General features: G+C 38.8%; 1 protein-coding gene across 1 annotated transcript in view; it reads right to left on the reverse strand.

The window, feature by feature from the left end:
* Positions 1 to 25,361, reverse strand: part of acsf3 (acyl-CoA synthetase family member 3) — a 48,347-nt gene that overhangs the window by 17,576 nt on the left and 5,410 nt on the right. The window contains exons 3-7 of the mRNA XM_041789253.1: positions 24,585 to 24,740; positions 20,868 to 21,022; positions 19,959 to 20,104; positions 13,253 to 13,350; positions 10,669 to 10,795 (exon numbers count right to left, since the gene is read on the reverse strand). Of these exons, the coding sequence (XP_041645187.1) occupies positions 10,669 to 10,795; positions 13,253 to 13,350; positions 19,959 to 20,104; positions 20,868 to 21,022; positions 24,585 to 24,740 (682 nt within the window). The remainder of the gene's footprint in view (positions 1 to 10,668; positions 10,796 to 13,252; positions 13,351 to 19,958; positions 20,105 to 20,867; positions 21,023 to 24,584; positions 24,741 to 25,361) is intronic.

Below are 25,361 nucleotides of genomic sequence, written 5' to 3' on the forward strand. Positions count from 1 at the left end.
GCATTTTGATCATAAGTTACAGGACTCTGAGTTACTTCACTCAGTTTTCTTTGATAGTGGGTATTTCCAGTTATTTCTTGAGATCTCAATTTAAATTTCTTATTTCTGTGATAAGAAGTTTTTTTAAGAGTCCTAACACTGAAATGAACTTGTTATCAAAGGAAAACTAGGATCCTGAGATAATGAGAAAAATATGCTGAGATCTTGAGAAAACAGACAAAAATAACTTCGCAGAGGAATATCGAGTAAAATAGATGATATGGAAGCATGTTCCTGCTAGTTTATGTAAAGTCTTTATTGAATACCTATAAGTTACCTATATTAAGTTGAGCTGGCTACACAAGACGACTTTCAAATCTTAGTTGGTCTCAACAATGTGGTTAACAACGACCAGGGGTGTCCAAACTGCAGCCCATGGCCCTTTTTTTAAAGTCCACAGTAAATCAAAAAACAAAACAAAACAAAACAAAACAAAAAAACACATGCCCATATTTACACATGAATCTTGTGCTTAAATGTATTTTTCACTTCCCAGTTTTAACACTAACTGGGGGTCCATTTCAAGAAGGAGTTTTAACAAACTCAGAGTCTTACCCTGAGCCCTGAGTTGATCTACCCTCTGATGAAAAACACTGAGCTGTCACATTCAGAAATGCAAATTTGAGTTTGGTAAATCAGTTTTTAGTCGAGCAACTCAGAGTTCAATTTGGGCAACATGGCCAAGGAAAAGCCATCATCAATGGAGCTCCGATACAATGATTCACCATGGAAACAGGTAACAACAAAAGGTCCATGTACTTTATCCTTCCAAACTAGAAAGTCTCTGTGAATATTAATCTGTTTTTCAGAAATGAAAAAAGGCTGCAACGTATAGTCTATTAGGGCCACAAATGAATAATGCAAGATTTTGAGATAAAATGTTAAAAGAGTAAAAGATTTATGTCATCAATTCATGACAATAAAGTCTGATATTTAGGTTATAAATTTACAAGATTTACAAGATTCAAGTGATAAACTAATAAAGTTATCATTTTAGTTGATGGGTAAGTGCTTTATTTTGAAGTGTGACAGTCTATATTAGTTACATGTTCATATCCCATTAGCACTAGCAGATACTTATCAGTAATTGAAATCTTTTTTTTTTGCTTTTTATATCTTTAAACAAGATGTTAATCTGGACTTTTTAGGTGACTGGGGCTTAAAAGAAACTTTATTTATAAGATTTTAGACAGGTATGCTGCTAAGATTTGAGTTTTTGTATTGTATCTTCAGGGGCAATAACATGTAGGTATTTTTTTGTTGGAATAATCCCTTATAAAGTGTAAAACACAGTTTTTTAAAAACCCAAGAATTAAACCCCCTTTGTTAACTTTTCTGCCACTGAGTCGAGTCTCTTGAAGTTCAGTAAATAAATTATTTAACTTCAGATAAGACAGGGTTAATAGTCAGACCCCAAACACAATTTCCTCTACACTGCCTGCTAAAAACCAAGCCTTCATTATTTATCACTCAAATGCAAAATTTGAGAAATGGCTAATGCCTGAGCTTCCCTCTTGTCCCACAAGTCCTTATTAATTTATGTGTTCATACATTTATTTATGATTTATTTCAGAACATCTTTATCCATTCTGGGAGGAGTGCAGGGCTCTCTTTGTTGACACAGACTCTAAACCCAAATCTAATGCACCATTTTAAGTTTGTTGCCTTTGTTTCTGTCATATCTGATTGTTTGTTTTTACATGTGTACATCGAATCCAACAACAAAAGCCCTCCCGCTCTTGTCAACCTGAGCTGTGTTTAAACCGCAGCTGTGGACAGCAGACAGACTGTACGGAAAACGAGCACAAAAGACAAGGTTAAGAAAGGCGAGAGAGGATCAATGTGCTCAGAGATGTTTGTGAAGATGAGAGGAAAGAAAGAGAGAGAGAGAGAGAGAGAGAGAGAGAGAGAGAGAGAGAGAGAGAGAGAGAGAGAGAGAGAGAGCACTCAGGAGAAGGTGACAGCTTCCCTGTAGAGCTGCCAGTCATGCTACACAGCACCCGCTCGCACAAGAGAAGACACCTCAACCTATTGATCCAAAGTCTCACACTTCCTCTTCACTTCTTACACTCCACTTTTCTTTGGCCTTCCCTTCCTATAAACCTGTCAGGCTCCAATATCTGCTTTATTTTATTCTCCAGCTTCATCTTTCGGCAAAGAGCAAACTGAAAGGTTTTGAAGACATTCTCAACAACCATTTTTTCTTTGTTTCACTTCACTGAAAGCCCCCTGGCTGACCAAACAATATCAGTTATAAGGCATCAATGTAGTTACCTGTCTCACTTGATTTAATCTTAACCTGGATAACAGGACAGGGATGCGTGTGTCTCAAATACTAAGAAAAGTTAAATCCATCTGTTGTGATGTATTTTTGTAACTAACTAAGAAACTTGAGACGGGAAATACAGCAAAAACAATTTTCTATCAGTTTGAAATGAGGGTTGATGCATTCATTTGTAGTAAAAATAACAGAAAAATGGTTGACTAATCAGTATTTTATACATAAGACATACATATGGACTGTGGGTTCATGGTTGGCACTCATTTACGTCTGTATACAATGTCTCATTACATCATCCCTCCTTAATGCATTTGTTAAATGGCACCCAGTTGGAAAATCTGCAACACAAAGCACCTGCTTCACAAAAAGATTGTGCTGATTTTACAGTTGCTAAATCTCTGCAAATGACAGAAAAAGATAGCATGCAAAGCACAAAGCGCATGTGAAAACTTACTACCTGTCAACAATGTAGGTAGCATGATTAAACCATGTTTCTTTACTGAAATGTCTGTAATTCAGTTATAAAACGCATAGTTCCAAGGGGCAACACTCCTCATTAATATTTAACAGTGATGGTGAGTGAAAGAAATCAATTTTTTTTTCCACTGTGTAGTGGCCATGTGGGCTGACTTCTTAATAGTTAATTGGCTTAATTTGACTGCAGGTGCTTTGATCTTTTTCAGTGTCATTAAATATTCTGTATCAACTTGTTGACTTGTTAATAAATACTTCTCCTAACCTCTACTCTTAGACTGTTGTTTTCCAGGGTGTATTTAAATGTATTTAAAAAATAGGTTTGGACTGGTGGAAATGTTGCAAAAATGGCCAGAAATAGAGGTGAGAAGGGGCTAGACAGCACCAAAATGGGTTGTGATGGCAAAAGGAACAAAAACTGGCTGGAGAAGTGGAGAAAAGAAGTTAAAAAGGGGCAAACAGTATCAAAAACAGGTTAAAAGTGGCAATAATGCAAACACAATAATGAAAATGGGTTAAAAAAGTGACAAAATAATTGAAAAGGGGCAAAACTGGATAAAAAAGTGGCACAAAGGGGAAAAAAGTATCAAAATTAACTAAAATATAGCAAGAATAGCCTGGCAAAGTAGTGAAAAGAGGTTAAAAAGTGGCACACAGGGGCAATAATTAGCAGGCAAGTGGCTAAAAAGGGTTAAAGAGTGAAAAAATGGGCAAAAAGTAGCAAAACTTAGTTTAAAAGCAGCAAAAATGATCAAAAACGGGTTAAAAGTGGCAAAGAATGTTGCAGAAATGGTCAAATGATGTAGTGAAAATGGATTATAACGTGTCAAAAATGGGTTAATATTCACGCTTAATCACAATTGGGCAGGGAACATTCCCCAGGATTTGAAAGAAAATACAAATACTAATACTTTTACAGTAATATGTTAATTAGCCCAAAATATTTATATTTAAATAGTTCGCTCTCAATAAAAAGTAAAGTCTATCTCAGTGTGCGGCAGATTATTTCTTTTTGTTTACTTTGGACCTGCTACCGACCGGCACCTGATTACCTGGACTGTGCACGGGGATCTCTGTTCAATATTTATTTAATATTTGCTTGTTTGAAAGTCAGACCCCCAGAGTATCTGTCAAAACTAAATTTGGCCCTTGTGAAAATTTACTTGATGACCCCTGGTCTATGATTAATGCTCATGCGAGCCTTTCTACTTTCATCTTGGTGGCTATGATGAGGCCTTTACTTTGCAGGTGAGTGTCATTAGATAAACCGTTTTATTTATTACCCTATTTCTCCCATTGGAAGGGTTTAGTGATTAATGAGACTAAAATTATTATCAGGTTGTGATTAGCTATTAATTATTAATTATAATTTATCATTATTAATTGAGTAATGCAGGTACTGATAAGTACAGGATGTCATGGTTCATTGACTTTCAGGACCATGGACAGCTCCACGCTCAGGAGTGCAGTTAGGCCCCACAGTTTATTCTCATGTTTAAAATGTAATCAGTCTCTAATTAGGTGGTGGATTGTTACTTTCCATGAGTGTGTGGCTGTGGGTTTGTTTGTGTGCATTTATGACAGTTTTTGCTTTATAATTATCAAAGGTGTCAAAAGTACACACTACTGCTTTAACAAATCAAAAAAAGTCACGTTAGGTTTTGAGCACCCATCTGCTTCATTTTTAATCGATGCCTATGTATGTTACCACATATGGTGCCTTCCTGTTGGAATGACATTTCTTTACTGTAGTTTGGATGCATGTCCATGCACTTTGTTACTAAGGCCTCTGACTTCCTTGTCATGGTTGAACTTCTGTGTTTATTTTGCAATTGTCTTCTTTAAGTCATCGTTCTGGCTTTTGTTTTGCTTTTTGTTTTCTTGTAGTTTGGGAGGTTGTATGTAATTTGTGTTTTCTTCCGCTCCCTTTGTTGGAGGCTGGTGGGAGTGGCTTGGAGGCACTGTGGCTCTGGAAGCAACCAGCACCTGCTTACATGCACCTGGTTGAAGCTCAGAAGATGCCAGAGTATGCCAACACTCCATGTGGTATAGAGCTCAAGCTCTAGATCAGGGGTGTCAAACTTAATCACAGCAGGGGCCGGATTCTGAATTTAGGTCTAACCTGAGGGCCTAACAGGGTCAACATTCAACCATAAACTGTCAACCTCATCATCACCAGTGATGAATTATAGGGAAAAAAAACCTTTTGAGATTAAAAAGGTCAAAATGATAAGCTCAAACTCTGAGATTAAAAAAATATGTATGTGATCAAAAGGTCAAAATACATTATTAAAAGTCAAAAAAATGTTTTTAAAAAGCAAATATATGAGATAGAAAGTTTAAAATGTCAAAATATCAGTACCGATTATACATTTTGAGTCTAAAGGGCAAAAAAAATATAAGATTAAAAGTCAAGTTAGGAGTTGGAATGCAAAACATGAGATGAAATTTGAAATATTTAGTTAAAAAGGTCAAAATATGATCTAAAATTTAACATTTAGAATCCAAAAAGTTTGAAATATGTAATAAAGTCAAAATTATGATTTGAAAAGGTTAAGATATGAAATAAAAAGTCAACATCATAGGTTTAAGTTGTAATTCTGAGATGCAGAACTGAAAATATGAAATGGAAACAAGATTAATTTTTTTCCCACATTCTTAACTTTTTATCTGATAATTTTTACTCTTTACTTTTTCAATTTTTTTATGACTAAACAAGGATATTTTAAATAATTGGGGTTAAATTTACACTTCTTTTGTGGAGGGAATTTACAGACCTCATACCGATGGGCCAGTTATAATAAAAACAAGATATGATCATGGAGACCGGGTTTAACTGTACCACGGGACGGAATTGGCCCCCAGGCCTTGAGTTTGACACCCCTGCTCTAGATTCATCTTTGAAGATTTTTATGAAGTTTTCTTTAAAGATACTAATCACCTTTGTTCTTCTTTTCTCCAGTGCCTCCATCCAGTCTCCAGGTGCCCCTTCCACTTCCACAGCCTCCGTTTTTCACTTCAAAACAACAGCCTCCTTTTGGTGTAATTAATAAACAAAATTTCTGCCTGGTTACCTGTGTCGCTCCTGGGTTCAGTCCAACGTAGATTTCACATTCCTGGTATTTAAATTACGGGGGTTTTTATATCTGACCCTGTCGCTATTATCTACTGTGATCTTGAAAAAAAAAACAAAACAAAACTCTGACTTCCTACATGGCTAGTTGCGGTCAAACTTTGTGGGCCTGTTAGCATGCAAAAAAGGGCAGACTGCATGGACTAATTCATTCTTAGTGAATCTGGCCCTCACTGTTAACCCCAATTTACCATTTAAGGAGCAACGGAAATGTATTGGAATTTCACTGATAATAAAATTATGATTACAGCAGTTAAGGCTTTGTCTTCTCTGAGGCTGTCAAAATTGGATTTGCACATATTTACAAAAATACAGTTTGTTGGGGGATGTCACTGGTCTAGATTGTGAGACTGACAAACCAATAAAAGCCACACCTTTTGTTTTTATCTGTTGCAGGCAGTGTAGGGGAGCCTGTGACTCACAGTAATAACTGCAAATTAAATAATGTGTAAAAATGAAACTAAACCAGTAAACCAAATGTATAACCTATATGACAAATGCATGGAAGCAAGACAGAAAAAGTCAGTCACTTTAATATAACAATCAGGCCAGGTTTTGTCTAAAGATTGGTTATGTTCATATTAAGATATATTTCTTAAAAGATAAGGTTGCCAGTTTTGACAGAAATAGTAAAAAAAAAAAAAAAAGAAATACTTCTCACTCAGATCCTTGAAAAGCAGTCTGCTGCTGAACATATTTCTGTTTTCCTTCCTGACCTGAAGGCCAAATCCTGGAGGCTTGAGAAAGGTGAGATACAAAAAGCTCTGCAGGAAGGTGACGAGAGATCAGCCGAGAGTTAGCAAGTCAGAGATGGAGCGAGGGTGACACAGAGCATCAGAGAGTAAGGTGGAGTGTGAAACAGGCAGCAGGTGTGAGAGTTAAAAGGGTAACTGTGTGAGAAAGGGGGTAGGAAGCTAAGAGTGGGTTAAGTGCAAGAAGTCCCTTTCTAACACTTCGACCCCTCCAGATACACACACTTAGAGAGTGTGTGGACACAGCAGGAGTTTGCATGGAGACAACAGTTATTTGTGTGGGAGTTCACTGTACACAGGAGTATATACTCTACTTTTTCATGACGGCTGTATGTGTCCCATTGTGCTACTGAATTTAGGATTTTTTTTTTTAATTTATTTTGAGAGTTATGGACACTGTTACAAACTGTAACCTCAGAAAAATTCATGATTGCTTCACTGTAATGGTAAGACCCCCCCCCCCCCCCATTTTTTTCTTTATAAAAAAGTTTAAGGGGACTGATTTAGCGTGTCCAAACTTGATAATCTCTTAGACTTGTATTAGACTTATTTAGCTGTGTACCCCTGAATGAACAGGGACTAAAAAGATGATCAGTAGAGCGAGAGAAATTGTTTTTCTGTCCTTTCAACAAACTTTGCCTTTATTACTGCTAACAGTTCATTCTGAGAGCTGTTTTTCATAGTGTCTAGTCTAGCCTTGAGTGCAGATGAGAGGAAGGGTGGAGATGTTTTGTGAGTTTCTGTCAAACATACAGTCTTAAATATTGCCTCAGGCACTTCAGATTTCTTGCTGATCTTTTTCAAATAAAACTTACATATACAGAGCTAAACAAATTTATTAGACCACCCTAACCCTAACCAAAGTAAGGTTTATGCCACAGCTGCCCTAAATTGACAGCATTGGTAATTACCAAAATAATTTTTTTATGTTTTTTACAATGGTTAATACACCAATATGTAGAAGCTTTTTAACCAAAATGATATTTTTATTGCTAAAACATGATTATTATTGTTATCCATGAATTTTAAAATTTACTGATTAACAAAACACTGAAAAAATAGTAAAGCACATTAATATTTCTTGATAAATATGTCAAATTATAGTTATTTACTTGCATTCCTGAACAGAAAAATGAGTTTTAGTGTTTGAATGTTATGCTTGATTGATTTCTGACTTCTCAGAGAAGCCCAGTGAGCCAGCTCAAATTTGGGTGAATTCAGTTTGAAATTCCTCATTCCCCGTTCAAAATGGTAAAACGTGGAGAGCTCACTGAAAATGAAAGTCCGCATTAAAGCACTTCATGATAATGGATGGTCTTTGAGACAAATATGACAGGTGGTCTAATAAATTTAAGCACTGTATGTCTTTGTTAAAGTATGTGGTAGTGCTAGCGAAACCTACAAATGTATTATACAAAATAAGTAGAGTTCTTTTATGTGCTGTAAAGTTTTCAGTTAAAGAATCAGGTATTTTCTAAGTAAGTTTCTTATCATTTGTTCCAGGGCTGAATGATATTGGAAAATGGCACTGCAATGCTTATTTCTCTGTGATATATATTGCATATTTTAATCAAAACTGGAAACTATGCCTGATAAATCAATTTTTAGGCGCATTCATTATATTTTCAATCAATTACATTGTTTCATGTTTGGGTCTTCAAGTCATTACTATATTTCTAATCTAAACCTTCTCTTATTTTCATCACACACTGGGTCCAGCCCTCTGACAGTGGCCATGACACACAGGGAGGAAGAGGAAAGGTGGAGAGAAAAAAGGTTGAGTGGCAGTGATGGTTGTTCTTCTGGAACTTTGTCCCATCTCCACACAGGAGTTCCGGAGCTCACTCAGACTGACCATCAGGTTCTTGGTCTCTTCTCTTACTCAGGCCTTCTCCCCCAATAACTCAGTTTGGCTGGATGAACTGCTCTTGGAAGAGTCCTGGTTGCACCAAACTTCTCCCATTGATAATTATAGAGACCAGTGTAACAGGATTTTTTGTAGCCTTCCCCAGATCTGTGCCTTGAAACAATCCTGGCTCTGAGCTCTGCAGGCAGTGCCTTTCATCACATGGCATGGTTTTTGCTCTGATATGCATTGTCAATTGTGAGGCCTTATATAGAGGTGTGTGCCATTCCAAATCATGTCCAATCAATTTAATTTAGCACAGGTGGACTAAGGTCAAGGTGTAGAAACATCTCAGAAAGACTGTGAAAAATGGGACCAACCTAAGCTAAATTCCAAGTGTTTTCCTATGTAAATGTGATATTTCAGGTTTTGTATTTTTTATAAATTTGCATTGATTATAGAAGATTAGGATTTTCTTTATAAATCCCACTTTCTAGTGAGCTTGAATATGATGTTTCTCACATGATCTTTTTGAAATAGGTAGTTTAATATAAAACACACAACACATTAGAGAAGTCTGTTTGCTGCCTGAGCATCTAAAAAATAAATACTATGCAAAGCTTACCTCACATTAAGTCAAACATCAAGTCTTGTCTGTGTGGTCGAAGACATTAAGCAAATTAGGCTAGTAAACAAGACTGGATAAAGACATGTATCAGGCAATATGCTTTATAAAATTTAAGACTTTTTATCGCCTTAAATTTCAATAATCCAATTTAAGACTATTTAGAGCTTATCGAGATACCCTGTATTGCTAAGGCGTAATCTAAACCAAAACTTAAACTCAACTCCTTCTTCAGAATTGGACATTAATTATTACCTTATATTGAGAGAGCAAAAATTAGAGAGACATTTTTATTTCTGGAACCAGAGATTCTGAAAATACCTCTTCACCTTAACAGATCAATATGTATAAAATCTATATATAAATGTGTGTTTAAGTTGGCATTAGGAACACAGGCAGGTGGACGAGCAGGGAAAGTGGTAAAAGCTTCCTATAGAGTAGTCCACTGGGTGTGTGTGTGTATGCATGTGTGTGTGGCTGGAGGGAGCGGTCTGTGGGGAGCTGATTGCACGGGCTCTCATTATGTGGCCGGTGGCTGTAATGGAGTGTGACAGCAGCGTGCTGTGCTCTGGATCTCTGTCCTTCCAGCCTGCAAAGCCAATTAAACACACTCTGCCCTGCTCTCCCACTGCCTCACCCTGCCATGCTCTCCATCACTCTCCCTTCTTGCTTCTTTTTTACCCCTCTTCTCAACCACCATCACCACCTCTTCATCTCCACCTTGTCTGTCCCTGCTCTCTCTCTTAGGGTCCTTGCATTCCCTCTGACTCTAATAACCCCTCAAACACCACGTTTCCAAGCTCACTTTTTTTGCTTCTGGCTCTTATCTCCTGTTGTCTACATGACAATTAAAAGCTCCAATTGCCTCTGCCTTCCCCTCACTCCCCCCCAAGTCAACCTGTCTCCCTGTGGCACTGCAGTAAAGCAGAGCTCCTTTGGGAAGGGGGCAGAAAGAGAAGTGCTGGGCTGCAGGGAGTGAGAGCGTCTGATGACAGCTTCCCTGTGTGCTGCCACACACACACACACACACACACACACCCACACACATACCTCCACACACACTAAAGAAGGAGGAGGAGAGGAAGATGAGCGAGGGAGTAATACTTGGTTTCTCAAGACCCAGAGCAGTCACAACCACTTAGGAGGAAAAATGCCCTGCAGCACCAAAAACACACATAGTCCATTTATCACTCCCTCATAGTGCCCTAAAATGTGCGCACACACCCTCCATACACACCAACTCTACTTGTGTGTGTGTATGTGTGTGCATACTGGACTCCTGTTTTTAAGTGTTTAAAATCCAGCCCTAAAAGTGCAGTTTGCAGCAGAGACGAAAAAGTCTTTTGACAAGTTTCCTGCTCCTGTGAATCCTTCTGACAGCTCGACTCATGTAGATGCAATTAGTGGCAGAATTTTCTCCCCCCAGGGGTCTGCGTGTGAATGAGTGGGTGCATGTACAGTGATGGGGTGTGAGTTAAGAGAAAAGGGAGGAGTAAAGGGTGAAAGGGGGTTCAAAACCTGTTTGGAACCAGCCGTCCTCAGTAAAAGACTCTCTGGTGGCTTCAGGTTTGTTCCAGTACTCCTTAAAGACGGACAGACCCCGAACGTGGAGCTCCCCTTCTTTCCCCTCCAGACCTGGACGTACCTACAATATATCCACAGAGAGAATAAAGAGATAAAGACTAACAGTTTGATGGCTAAAAAGTTCATATAACACACTTAAACATACACCAGCAAAAATCAGGAAGAGAAATGCAAATGCTGAACTACAGTGCCTATAAAAAGTACTCACTTTTATTGATTTTATCAATTGATCATGGTAAATATAATATGGTTTTCTGACAAAGGAAAAAACAAAAACTCTCGTCAATGTCAAAGTAAAAACATATTTCAGCAAAGTAATGTCAATTAAACAAAATGAGTGAAATGGGGATCACCTGAGTTTAGAGAATGTGCTTCAAGTGATTGTAGTATAAAGACACCTGTGACTGGAAAGCCAAGTCACTGGTTACTCAGTATTCCTGGCTACCATTACACCATGAAGACAAAGGAACACCCCAAGCAACTAAGAGATAAAATTATTGAAAATTATAAGTCAGGGGATGGAAAAAAAAAAAATCCAAGGCACTGAACGTGGAGACGAGTAAGAGGCCACAGAGACACCCATGACTTGGCAGACCCCAAATATCAGCATCATGCTTTGGGGATGCTTCTCTGCAACTGGCCCTGGAAGGCTGGTAAAGGGAGAGGGTAAGATGAATGTGGCAAAATATAGGAAAGTCCTGGAGGACAATCTTATTCAGTCTTTAGGAGAACTACGGCTTGGGAGAAGATTTATTTTCCAGCAAGACAATGACACGAAGCATACAGCAAAAGCCGCACAGAAATGGTTTAAAGACAGCAAGGTGAATGTTCTAGAGTGGCTGAGTCAAAGCCCAAACCTTAATCCAATAGAGAATTTGTGGCTGGACCTAAAAGGGCTGTTCACACCAACTCCATGTGCAACCCGACAGAACTTAAGCAGTGTTGCAAAGAAGAATGGAATAAAATTGTAGTGTCCAAATGTGCAAGTCTGATTGAGACCTATCCACACAGACTCAGTTATTTTGTCAAAAAAGCAATTGACCATGATTGATTTATAAGATTAATAGAGGGGAAAAACACCCAAGGGGGTGAATACGTTTTATAGGCACTTAAAGTTTAGTCTATAGCAGTGGTTTTCAAAGTGTGAGGCGGGCCTCCCCTGGGGGGCGCCACAGAGCTTCAGGGGAGGCACGGAACCATAAACCTGAAAAAAGGTGATTTGCTTTGCTAACCTCTGCTGTGCACTGAGCAAAATAGATAGACTTATAGTAACTATAGGGACTATGCTATAGAGCAGTGTTTCTCAACCCTCAACCAAAGAGCAAAATTGTTGAAAAATACCTTTGCAAAAGCCTCAATCTAAGAGGTGAAAAGGGGCGAAAATGGGGAGAACAAGTGGAAAAATGGTCAGAAAGTAGCAGAAATTGGTAAGAAGTGAAAAAAAATGAGTGGAAAGTTACTAAAATGGGCAAAAAGCAGTCAAGAGTGGCAAAAATGGGCAATAAAAGAGGAAACAAGTGTATGTAATGGCAAAAGGTAGTTTAAATGGACAAAAAGTTGCAAAAAATTGTAAAAAAGGGGGGGGGGTGGCATAACAGTGGCAAAAATTGGGAAAAAGTGGCAAAAAGACATTGCAAAATGAGAAAAAAAATGGGGAAAAAAGGTATATTTAATGATGAAAGTTTTTTTTTTTTTTCAATTCCTTTTTGTGGGTGGGGGTCCACTGAATGAATAATTTCTTCTTAGGGGAGGCTCACTCTCCCACAGTTTGAAAACCCCTGATCTATAGCATATGGACAGAATTATATCACATTTAAAAATACAATACACAGACAGTATTAGGAAATAGTGTTGTGAAAATTTGGTGTCTGAAGGGTCTACAAGCCAGTGTTTTTAGTGCTGGCCAAGCTTATTTTCAATACAAAGCCAGTGTATCCCAGCACTTTCAGCGTTCATTGCCCTGTGTAGAAAAATGTGTTCTGAGTTGAAAACAGTTAAACTTTTGGATCAGTGTTGTGCTCATCAAAGTCATTTTCCCCTCACTAACTAATCAAATCAAGAAGGGGAAAACTTCTGATAAAGGCGGAAAATCATCCAACTCATCTTTCAAGGGTAAGGTTTTCAGCTCTACAGCTGCTACCTCTGTCAGGCAGCATTCCTTCACTTTGTAATCACTACTTTTTTGTGATACATCCTTGGAAAAAAGGAAAGATGATATGCACAAATCTATTTAAAAATGACATTATGGATACTACAGAGGAAAAGAAAAGGCATCTTTGATAGCCTATCAAATATAACAGCTGATGAAAATTGCTCTGACACTGAAGTTGTGAGCACTGCCAACAGAAAAAATTGCCAGCTAGTGCTGAAAACAGGCCCTAAAATATGTACTCAGTATACTGTACTTATTAATCAATATTTTTCAATTCAACTGCAGACTATCTCTTAAGAAAGCCATGCGTGATTTTCATCTAGTCTGTGAAGCAAATTAAATATTGAATATCCATACATAGCTTACCTGTGTCTCTCTGTGATTTCCCTCAACAATTGTGGTGTTGGTTGCGTTACTCATGACTATCCGAACTTCCATACCAGGAAGAGGCAACCCGACAGCTCCTGTTAACATATCAAGCAAAAGCACCAACATAAAAACACAAGCACAGAGGAAAATAGTGCATTGGCAGCAAAATGGAATGACTTAAGTGAATTTAGAAGAAGTCAAACATTTATAAGGGCAATAACTGCTAGAGTGATTGTCACGGACCTTCAGTTAAGGATTTCTACCTCAGTGAGAATGGGCTTTAACCTCTGTCTGCAGGGCATAACTGGTCACTTAATGGTTTGCTGAGCTTGTAAAACACCAAACTGAAAGCCATTCGTCTCAGTCCCCAGTCAGCTTACTTGGACAGTGATGGGGATTTCTTTGGCAATGCCTGATGCAGCTGTTTTATTTCCTTCAATATCAAGTTAACTCCCCATAGAGGAGCTGTTTTAGACCTTGACTTAACACTCATAAGAACAGATGTCTGGCAAGAAACACATTCAGGATACTGTGATGGATCAATGATTGTGCCTCCCTTCAACAGTTGGCTTGAAAGTTATTTAACCATGTTGGCAGATATGCAAATTTCTGCAAAAATGCACAGACAATATAGTGGCTGTACATATTGGGGGGAATATTTAAGTGTAGTTGCTGTTAAAAACACATTTTGCATATAATTCACATGCAAAAACAAAGAAAGTACTTAAAATTTTTTACAGAATTTCTGTATTTAAAAAAACATCTGTCATCTATGCTAAAACACAATGCTGTTGGTCTTGTTCAACATCTTTTTCTCAATCACAATAAGGGGAAGTTTGGAAATATTGGCATATCTGGTATCAGCATAAATCCAATATGCATGCAACCTGTCTTTAAATAACATTTAACAGCATCCGCATCTGTAGAAACTACACAAACCAATAAAACTCCATGCAGATCCATAGCCATTCAATGAAGTTACAGCCTCTCTTTCACACCTGTTAAATGCTTTTTCTTCAGTCACAGTCCTGAATGCACAGTAGAACAACTGCTGAGTGTTTGACAAGGCCTTTTATTGCAGCACAGTTGCATAAAATTGTATTAAGTGAGCCGACAAATTATGACATACAATGAGAACTGAGAGAAAAAAATGCAGGAACTTTACATACGTTTACGCAGCAGGACTGTTCCCGTGCAACTATTAACAAGAAATGTGTTAAAAATGTGTGAAACTTTGAAAATTCCCTCACGTACTGACATCACCTGCAGTCTCTTTCTTTGTGTATGCACAAGTGTGACCTCCTGAGTTAAGTCATTATAGTAAAGAGTGCACAGGGGACGCCAAGAGGAGCTCTCAGCGGTCTTCCTGTGTGTGCTTGCCTTAAAGGCTCTTATGTCATTTCACAGGCTGCTGCTCTCCCAATAAAGAGCAGGTCAGGTCCTGATTAAAGAGTGATTCCCTCACTTCATATTGATCTAATCCACTCCAGTCCTGATTGGTGATGTCTCTCACACACTCGCCATCATTTGCACTCAGTCCAGCAGCAAAAAGAAAAAAAAAAAAAAAAAAGAAAAAAACAACTGAGCAGAGAAATAACCAGACTGTTTCTCTGCAGAAAACCAGGATAACAACCAGGCTACACTCAGAGGATGAGAAAAGCTGAATGTAGCAGAGTTATAATGATCACTGTAGCCTGACCTGCTGAGGACAGCCTCAACAAGGTTAACTCAGACCTAAAAAACAAGATGTATGTGGTACCTTATTTTCATTAGAGCTACAGAGTTGAGGATGTATGGATCAGGGCAGAGAAACTATTGTTGGACAGTAAAATAACCTGACAATTTAATCCTCAATCCTCAACCTTAAGCTACTGTTTGTGTCATTTTTTACACAGACAACCAAGTGAAACAGTCAAAGCCTCCATGAAGAGATTTTCTGTAAATTTCTTCCTTGCCTAAAAAAGGCCTGCTTTCTAAATCAAGGACATCAGTTATTTGACTTGTTAATGGCAAAGATGAGACAGTGTGTAAGTTAATGCAAAGTTTCCTCAGACAATTCATCACAAACCTTGCATCTTGTTTATTTTATGCAGCAAAAACTATATGGTGCCAGCTGACCCCTCAGGGGTCAGTCCTGGGGCCACTCCTTTTCATTATTTCCATAAATGATATTAATCGAAATGTGTCTAATGCTAATTTTCACTTTTATGCTGATGACACTGTAATCTACTGCTCAGCCCCTACTCCAAATGAAGCTCTTTCCCAGCTACAACTTGCTTTTAATACTGTTCAACAAAATTTCAATGACCTGAAGCTAGTCTCAAACGCAGATAAAACAAAAGTCATGCTCTTATCAAATGCTAAATCTAAGCCTCTGAGCCTGCCATCGATCTCCACTTTGCAGGGTTCACAGATCGAGTTTGTTTCATGTTATAGATACCTAGGCATTTTGATTGATGATTCTCTGTCTTTTACTCCTCACATTCAGCAACTGGTTAAGAGGTTAAAGCTGACACTGGGTTTTTATTTCAGGATCAAATCCTGCCTTTCTTTTGAGTCTAAGAAAAGACTGGTTGCCGCCACTTTTATGTCAGTGTTGGACTATGGAGATGTTTTGTAAATGCATGCTTCGTCTCAGAGCTTACATGCTCTAGACACCTTTCATCATGGAGCTTTGAGGTTCATCACTAATTTTAAAACCCTAACTCATCACTGTTTTTGTATGAACGTGTGGGATGGTCTTCGTTGTCTTCACGTAGACTTAAACACTGGTATATTCTTATCTACAAAGCTGTTCTTGGTCTTCTACCTTCCTGCCTTCAGACCTAGATCAGTCCGAAGACCTCTGGAACTTATAAACTCCGATCTTAGGATCTTTTCTTACTGTCTGTCGCCAGGGTCAGAACTGAACTGGGGAAAAAAAGCCTTTAAATTTGCTGCTCCATTTGCCTGGAATGACTTTCAGAAAGACCTAAAACTTAGTGAACTGGTCTCATTGAAAGCTTTCAAGAGGAGGTTGGGTGACTTGGAAGCAGTCAGATCTGTCTGCAAATGTTTTGAATGATGTGTTTGATTGTAGTTGGTTTTAACAATTACTTGCTGTTTTCTCTTTCAGTGTACTGTTGTTTGACTTGTATGACTACTTGTTGTTTGTCTGTAACTTTGACTGTGCTGCTGCTGTCTCGGCCAGGACACTCTTGAAAAACTGATTTTTAATCTCAATGAGGTTTTTCTCCTGGTTAAATAAAAAAAATGAATAAAATCAAAAATGTAATGTTTGAAAAAGAGATGCTGTAAAAAAACTAATGCATTCGCTTTCCAGCTAAACCGCTCTCTAGAAAGAAAGAAAAAAGACACAAGTTAATCTACAGATAGTCATGTTTTTAGTTTGGATGCTTTCTCTATATAATATCTTATTGGCCAGTTTTAACTCTTTGTTTAAGTTACTGTAAATATAAACCAAAATACCCATGATGTCTCATTCCCAGATCTGAGACAAGGTGAGAAACTAGTATTAGGTGTCTAACAATGAACTCAGTTATTTTTGAACAATTTCAAAAATAACTGAAATATCTTTTTAGGATTGTGGTTCTCCGTGAGCTGGGACTCCAAAGCTGATTGGAGAGCCATTTTGAATGGGTCACAGCAAAAAACAAGATCGGCATAAAGTTAATGCTGTGCTTTTATTTTGAAGGACATAAGTCGGGCAGTGCATGTGCAGCAGAAGGGCAGTTTATCCACACTCCAACACTGTAGGTGAAATGACAGAATGACTTGAGAGTGATTGCAAACCACCCATTAGTGGCGAAGCATAGTGTGCCACATCGTACCGTATCCTGTTGCATCGGATCTCAATGCATCACACCATACCAATGCCAAATACATAAAAAAGTGAGTTTTGGCTGCAAAAGAAGACAAAACCAGTGTGCTGCTTGAAGTATGAAGCCATCAAAACTGATATGTTTTTGACAAATGAAATTCTACTCATGAAGACCAACATGTTGACTACTGTCAAAAGAATGTCATACTGTTACAGTTTTTGATATTTGCATACTGTGATGTTTTGTCTTGTGTCAGGTCCAAACGGCACAATTTTTTATTAAATAAGTCAAGCGGTTGAAAATTTCACCAAATTTGAGTAGCGATCTGTCATCAAGGAGATGGCAGGTGGTCCTGGGGCTACACCAGTCAAATACCACTGCTTTGATACAAACCTTGAAATATGAAATTAAAAAAGCTTCAAATAAAAAGAACACACCAGAACAGACTTGTTTCTTGGATGGTAAAGTCTGGAGTATCCATTCATCTTTGGGACTCTCTCTCTCCACTTCTGCCCCTCTTTTATCTTTTTTCTGTCTCACGTCAAAACCTTTCAAAATTTTGATGACACAAAGAAATCTTTACCCTTGGATTCAATAAGATAAAGTAATATTTTGAAAAGCACATTACAAACACTATGGATAAGAAAAGGTTTGTGGAGGAGGAATGACGAGAGTCACATTTATTCTGTTATAGGGTAACAAAAGACTTAATTACTTTCTGCTTCAAATGACAAAGCTTTAGAAGAGATGATAAGGGGGGTCTGCCATGACGCATTTTCTGTTCTCAGGGTCAGTAAGAGACCAAAGAAGTATAAAATGATTTCTTAAAAAGATAAAAGGGGTGGCACAGCATTTTAGTAATGATATAGAAGGAAGTAGGTTAAACCAATCTCACATATTTACATCTCAACAAGGGAAATATGACCCAGAAAGCCATGCTGCTGTTAATCTGGAATGCTCCAGAACTGTATCTACACAATGAAATCAGGCCAATTAGGTGCCATAAATATGGAACAACTTTTAATGCAATTGCTATCAGTAAGTGTATTAACGACTGAGTGGTCTGCTACATGAGGAGGATAGAAGGAACACAAAGTGTCTGTGTGCTAGAGAGGGTGACTGCACTCCGCCTTTCTTCTGAGTGTGTTTCCTATGGTTTCTATTGATCCATTTTAACCTACTTAAAGACAAGACGGGAACAAACTGACTCAAATGGGCACAAGCTCATGTCTGCATGCACACAAACATGCACACATCTCACACGAGAGTCTCCGTGCTGCAGTGGAAACATCAATACAACAACAGACCTTTCTTAATAATCACCTGAGAGGAATCAAACACAGCCCGCTCAGTTTATGCCCAACATTACTTGACAAACAAAACAAAAACAAAACAGCAGACAGAGGATTACCCAATCCACTTGCAAGCTAATTAGCTTTACCTGTAAAGCAGAAGAGTTGGCTGGGGAACAGCAAGGGAAATGAGAAGGTGGGGAGAGACAGATGAAGGGGGGAGGACAGGAGAAGACAGGAGAAGAAAGCAACCACCTCGACTCTGACCTCATTTCTAGACCCTGCCTTTGTTTTTGCCCGTGTGAGGGAGGTGTAGCTGGGATCATGGGGTTTAATCTGACATCACACCAGAGAAAAACTGCCAACAATCAAACACAACTCATGAAGCAAAGGTACCGAATCAAACTGCTGAGGGAGGTGGAACAACTTCAGACTTATTTTTAGAGATGTGTGTTCAAAAACAAGAAAGCAAACCAGTCTGTGCTAACAAACAGAGTTAGTGGGTTTGGCTAAAAGTGCAGATATTATTCAGACAAAATGACATGTTGCCTTTCATTTTATTCCGAGGATATATGCAAGCAGTGATTATCAACTGGCAGCCCATGGGCCATATCAGGGCCCCCCAAGTTCCCTATCCGGTTCCCAAAAGATGATCAAATTCAGATAATGTGAGGAGGAAAAAATGTTGTGGTTTTTAGAGACTATTTTTTTTTTGCTTAAATACCTACAGCTATCAAATTTACCCCAAAACAATCAAGACTGAAACAGTTTTATCAGGACCAACTTCATGTTTGCTCCATTTTTTACAGAAATCTACCTGTCAGCAATTAAAACTAAATACAATGCATGATAAACACATACTTATCAGTCAAGTCCTGATTAAATCTGCAGTTTTATGAGTCAACTTTTCACTTAAGTCTCTTGGAGAGTGTGGTTTTCCTGCCTGAGAATCAAAACAAAAGACCTGTCTCCTCCATTTTTTTCACCAATCAGGACAAAGCATATTAATGTCAAACCAACTTATGGACAACATAACATTCCTAGAAATATGTAGCTAAAATATTTTAATTGACCACTGGCCATGGGGACTGATCTTTCTGTTAATGCTTAAAAATTACTTACTTTTTAAAAGATTATTCTTATTCAATAATATGTTATTTGGACCAAAATATTCATTTTATTCTAGTAAATTTAAATATCTGGCCCTCAAAATGACTGTCAAGACAAAATCTGGCCCTTGTGCAAATGTAGTTGATGACTGCTACTGTAGAGGGACTCAGACAATGCTATTTTAAAACAGTTTTCTATAGACATGCCCACGATTAGTCATAAATTGCAACATACTTATTTATAGTCATCATTAATAAGAATACACTAGTATTACTTTGAGAAAGATCCTACATCGTCTGTTCGTACTTCATTTCTTATTGTCCATTCCAGTAATAACACATACTGACTGCTGCCCTTTGTTTCACTGATTATGAATGCATTACTGCTTAGACACGGGTTTTCAGATATGTAAAACATCTAAAATGTTCTTTTCTGGATGAATTTCCTGGTGTTAATCTAGTAGTAGTATCTGCCAAGTACCTGGGACACGTGGGCCTCTGAGTGGGTTTGACAGGGCCATGCCTATCTCTGTCATGCCATAGCGTTCCAGCAGGGTGTGTCCTGTGATCTCCTCCCAGCGCTGCAGAGTGGGGAGAGGGAGCGCAGCTGAGCCCGACACCATGAGCCTGCAGAGAGAGGGACAGACATGAAGAAAACACTCCAGGGAATTAATCATAATTTAAAAAATGTAATGCAATAATCATGGACCTTTATTATTAGTAATTAATGAATTAATGCTAACAGGCCTATTTAAAACAGTTTATTTCTGCACTCATATACACACATAGGAGAGAACTTCAAAAGGAAAAAGAACAACAAAACTTGTTTGAAGGGTGAGCACAAGCCTTTGGAGCAGCTTTATCAATACTTGTTTCTAAAACTTTGCTTGAAATTGCAGATGATATTCTGATGAATAATGTTTGATGATGCTGATGACAATTAATCGAGGTTTATATATGCTTGGACATCTTATGTGGGTTTATCTGATTTCAGAACTGGTAAAAACTGGTTCCTTGACACTTCTTTTTGTCTTTAATTACAGCTTATCACTTGTTTTGTTTTTTTGTCTTCAGGTCTGGAAATAGAGTACATGGTCAAAACTATTGCTTGATTTACGTGCTTGATTTTAAACACCTGTTACAACAGGTCTGATTGAACTCCTTAGTACTATAATTAAGAGATGTGGCCAAATATTTTTGTCCATATAGTGTAAATCAGGCCACTTTTAATATGTTTTGTGACTTAGGTCAGTGAAAAGCTTGGATAAAGACTGTAAAGTCCTCTTTTTGTCTTACTTAAATCATCATAAAGTCTGTATACACAACACATGTACCAACAAATACATCTCCCCATGATCAAGCTGTCTGTCATTGATCCCACAGCCAGTACCTGATCCTCTCCTTGCAGACTGCTTTGACAAAGTCCTTGACATGAGGCTGTGTGAAGTGCTGATCATAGTGCTGGATCAGCTTAGAGTAGATGGTTGGCACAGCCATGAACACATTAACCAGAGGAGCCTTGGAGCTCAGCAGCATCTCCCACACCTAGGAAACACACAGACTATAATATTACTGAGGAGGAGACAGGGCAAGGTGAAATAGACAGGGCCATGAAAACTACATTATTACATCCTAATTTATTCATTTAATGCATCTGCAGGGTTTATTTTTCCTTTTATTTGATGTAAATAGCAGAATAAGGTCCAGACAGCAGCCTCATACTAAACCTGTCAACATAGCAGCAGAAAAAGACGGGTAAAAAAGTCAAGATTTGTAAAGGTCAGCAGGAAGAAAACAGCAGAGCTGTAGGGCAGAGCCGACACGATGGCCAGTTAAAGGCCTTCTGTATGGCTACTTTTGACAAATGTGCTTTTTGACTGCTACAGTGTCCTCCACTGCACACATACACTGCTTTAAACACACACAGAGGGCGCCAGGCGTTAATAGACATAAACACACATTGTGAACTACATGTAGTTATAAAAATACACCTCAAATATCACATAAACTCACTTGTTCAAGGACAAAGGCATCTTAAACACCCTGCCCCGCCTACTTTACCTCATCTCTCACACACAAACCAACACACACACTCACAGTCTGGCTACAAGGCAGTAGACGATGGGAGGATGGGACGACAGCATGAATTAAGTGAAGGTGAACGATAGCTTCTCTAAGTCCCGTCTCCCCCCCTTGGGAGAAAAACGCTCCTCCCCAGCTGTCTCCTCTCTCCTCCCCTCCTCTCTCAGTCTACTTCTCTTCACTTCTTCTTCTTCTTCCTTTCTACCTCCATTCCCTCAAATGCTTCTTCTTCATTCTCTTCTTTCATCCCTGACCCCACATCTCTCCTCCATCTTTCTTTCTCCCCCCTGCTCTCCTCTGCTCCCTATCTCACATTCACTTACCTTCTCTCTCCATTTCATAATTTCCTGCTTCGCTGCTTCTGCAGACTCCCTCAAACACTCACACAGGCACAAACTCACACATAGAAAAATGCAGTTTCTCTCATCATCTGTCTCACCTAAACTACCAAGACATTCTTCTTAATGTGCTGCCAATTTCGAAACTCTTCTTCCACGTCTCCTTGAGTCACCTCATTGTGGACTCACCTAATCTTTTATCTATTAACTTCTCTGCCTCTTACTCCTCTGGCTTCAATAAACAATCATAACAGCAGAAAATAGAGCTATGCAGGTAAAGATTTGTCAGCAGTTTAATCAGATCCACATTCTTTTCAACAGAATATACCTTCAACCTGGTCTAAAAATGCGGCCATCTACAGCTCACCTGCACACACACACAGAATAAAACTTTGCACAGAGAGGAGGATTATTAACTGAGGGTGCCCCGACCATTCAGGGTGGTGTCTATCAAGTGCAGTGGAGCGCTTCCACAGACTCTAGTCTGGAGCAGTGAGGGAGGCAATTTATGTCCGTCAAAGAGCTGGCCTCCACCTGGGGGACAGGAAGTGGTGAGAACCCAGAGCTATGGGTTGCATCCTAAACAACTCTATGAGCTGCCATCAGTCCTGCAGTAAACACAGGATTTCAACATAGACACCAAATCTATCTGAGAAGTACTAGATCTTGAACAGGGATGTTCTTGGAGAGCTGAGATCAGAAGCTGCCAGGTCTGAAAGTTAGCACTTCTACCTGGACTAAAGTATCAACAGATACTTTGAGCAGCTGTTTCATTTGATGTGCTATCGCTATTTCCATATATTTTTATATATTTTAAGATATGGGGTTGATATTTAAGAATTGTGAGAGTAGCTGCACTGATGGCCTAGCAATTACGTTTCACACCATGTTATGAGGCTGTAGTCCTTCAAGTGGGTGTCCTGGGCTAAGTTCTTACCTGCAGCCCCCCTCCCATATGTCATTCCCCACTTTCTCCCTCTGATGGGTTTCCTTATCTACATGCCATTCAATCTAAATGAAGACAAAAAAGCTAAAAATTAAACTGAAAAAAAAAGATAATGATTTGACTACAACAATGCACAGGGTTCAAGGCACATAAAAATGGTGCAATTTTGATTTGACTTTAAAGGCTTTTCTCTATATTTTGCATGTCAGAAAGCAAGGTTGGAAGAACAAGCAGTTGTTTTGTTTGCAATCAATAATTCAATTATTATATTAATGGTTGTTGAGATGGTATTTCAATTTGATTTGTATTTTAATGTCTTAATTTCTTAATTTGCTTAGAAATATTCATAATGCTCTTCTCTTTAATGGCATGGTCTTCAGTTGTTCTATAAAAAAACTTACCTAATAACTGCACACTGACTTGTGCTATGAGTCTCTAAAGCATTTGGGTCATGCTCCAAATCTAAACTTTTAGTGATATCAATATCAATTTTGGATTTGAAAAACAGACCAAGCATGAGTGTTAGGATCCTTTAAAAGTGCATCCATCAGCCAAATCTGTTAGATCATGACACATGAACTCATAACCCCTCCCTTGAATAAGTTATCTAAGTGAAATCTTTGATATTTTTATCTAAGTTTAAAATGTCTTAATATCTTGGTCGCAGCTATGATAAGAAAGTAAAGTGGATTTCATATAAATAGAGGCTGATTTCTGCTGTATGAACCTCAGGAACAGTCCCATGCCCCTCTCAGACTGTAACAGCTACACTTGAAAGTGACTTATCTGCGATGTACTGGATCACAATTCCTGCACTGAAAATTTCTGTCACTATCTCCAGGCAAAATCAGAAAAAATCAATGGCAACCTCTGCTGCCTAGGCTACCCTTCAGAGATCTGAGGGGATAGAAGAGACAGACTATCGATCACTTCATCAATGTACTGTAACTTCAGGAGGAGGAGAAGAAAGGCTTTTTTCTGATGCTGAGAGGAGGGGCTTTGTGGGTCGGTACACAAGGTCAGGGATAACAGCTGAATACTGATAGCTCTAACATTGCAGCAATACCCATGTTGACAGATACACGTGTCCTTTAAAGACCTTTACTTTCCATCTACCTTCAATGCCATTAAGCTGTAGAGGACACACAAATAAAACACACATACATGAGAAAAAAGAGTGCTTCTATACTCCTATATGTGCCAAAAACACACCTATACACCTCCACACAAACAAACTTAGCACCCCATCTTCCCCTCCCCTCTCAGGGCCAAACAAGCACTATCATCCTTCAATGTCAGCTCATCGATTGATCCGCTGCTTAAGCCCCTGCCGTGAGTCGGCATTGGTCAGATACAAAGCCACACAGGGCAATTCATCACTGAGCCCCAAACACTTAGTTTGACAGTCAGAGAGGAGGAGGAGGAGGAGGAGGAGGAGGAGGAGGAGGAGAAGAGACTGATAAAAAAGAGAGAGGAGGAAAAGATGAAGAAAGGAGAAAGAAAGGGAGAAAAAGTTGAAGGAGATTATTGACAGAAAAAGGGGGATTAATGTGGGAAAAGTGTAGGTTCTTTCTCAACATAGCCTCCCCTTGTTCATACAGGACTTCTAACGCTGACAGACTTCTCACAGTTACACCTCCATCACCTTACAGGTGCACCTCAACCTCCTCTGCTCTTTTCTGGTGTTAATGAAAGGTTTACTGTACCACAAGAAAGAAAAGAGACAGAGAGAAGCCGAGACCTTCTGAGGCTGGAAGTCAGGCAGCATGACACAGGTGGCGCCCACCCAGAGCGGGCACAGGAGCTTGTTAACGATACCATGCACATGGTGGAGCGGCAAGGTGTGGAGGATGATGTCATCTTTTGACCATGCCCACTCTGAAACCAAACACTGGACCTGAGGGTAAGGGGAGGAGGGCAGAATGAGTCCAGCATGGCATCTTTAAAATATAACCATTCAATACATTTGCAACTTTTACAATATGTTGACATGATTTCACAGTTCATCCTGTTCTATTTATAACATAGAAATTGCTTTTCTCTCAGTGAATCTGGTTGTCATTGGGAGACCCTAGTATTAACTCATGAGGAAAATTAAAGTGCATTATGATCTACTGAGGGTGTAGATCTGTCTCTGTCTGTCTCTTATACAACAGTTTGTCCCAGGTGTTGGAGAACTGTCCCGATGTGGTGTGCAAAATTCTTCAAAGGACTGAGTCCTTCGATCAGAGATTTTTCAAGGATGCACATATATATCCTCTGCCTGCGGGAATTATCCATAATCCAATGTGTTTCATTTTCTTTCTCTTCAAAAATACAGCATAATATCAGAGGGAAGTCAGGTCCTCGACCGCTCACTACTTTTTTAAATGTCAAGTACTGTCCTGTTTCCACCGTAAATACGTTATCATTACAATTTTATGGCAACAAAGTAAAGCAAGACAGTTAAAATTTGTACAACCCTTCTGTCAGTACTGTCTATTCTGATTTCTACCCTATGAGGGTGTGACCATTCCAG

This window comes from Cheilinus undulatus, linkage group 1 (genome assembly GCF_018320785.1).
Source record: "Cheilinus undulatus linkage group 1, ASM1832078v1, whole genome shotgun sequence".
NCBI classification, from domain to species: domain Eukaryota; kingdom Metazoa; phylum Chordata; class Actinopteri; order Labriformes; family Labridae; genus Cheilinus; species Cheilinus undulatus.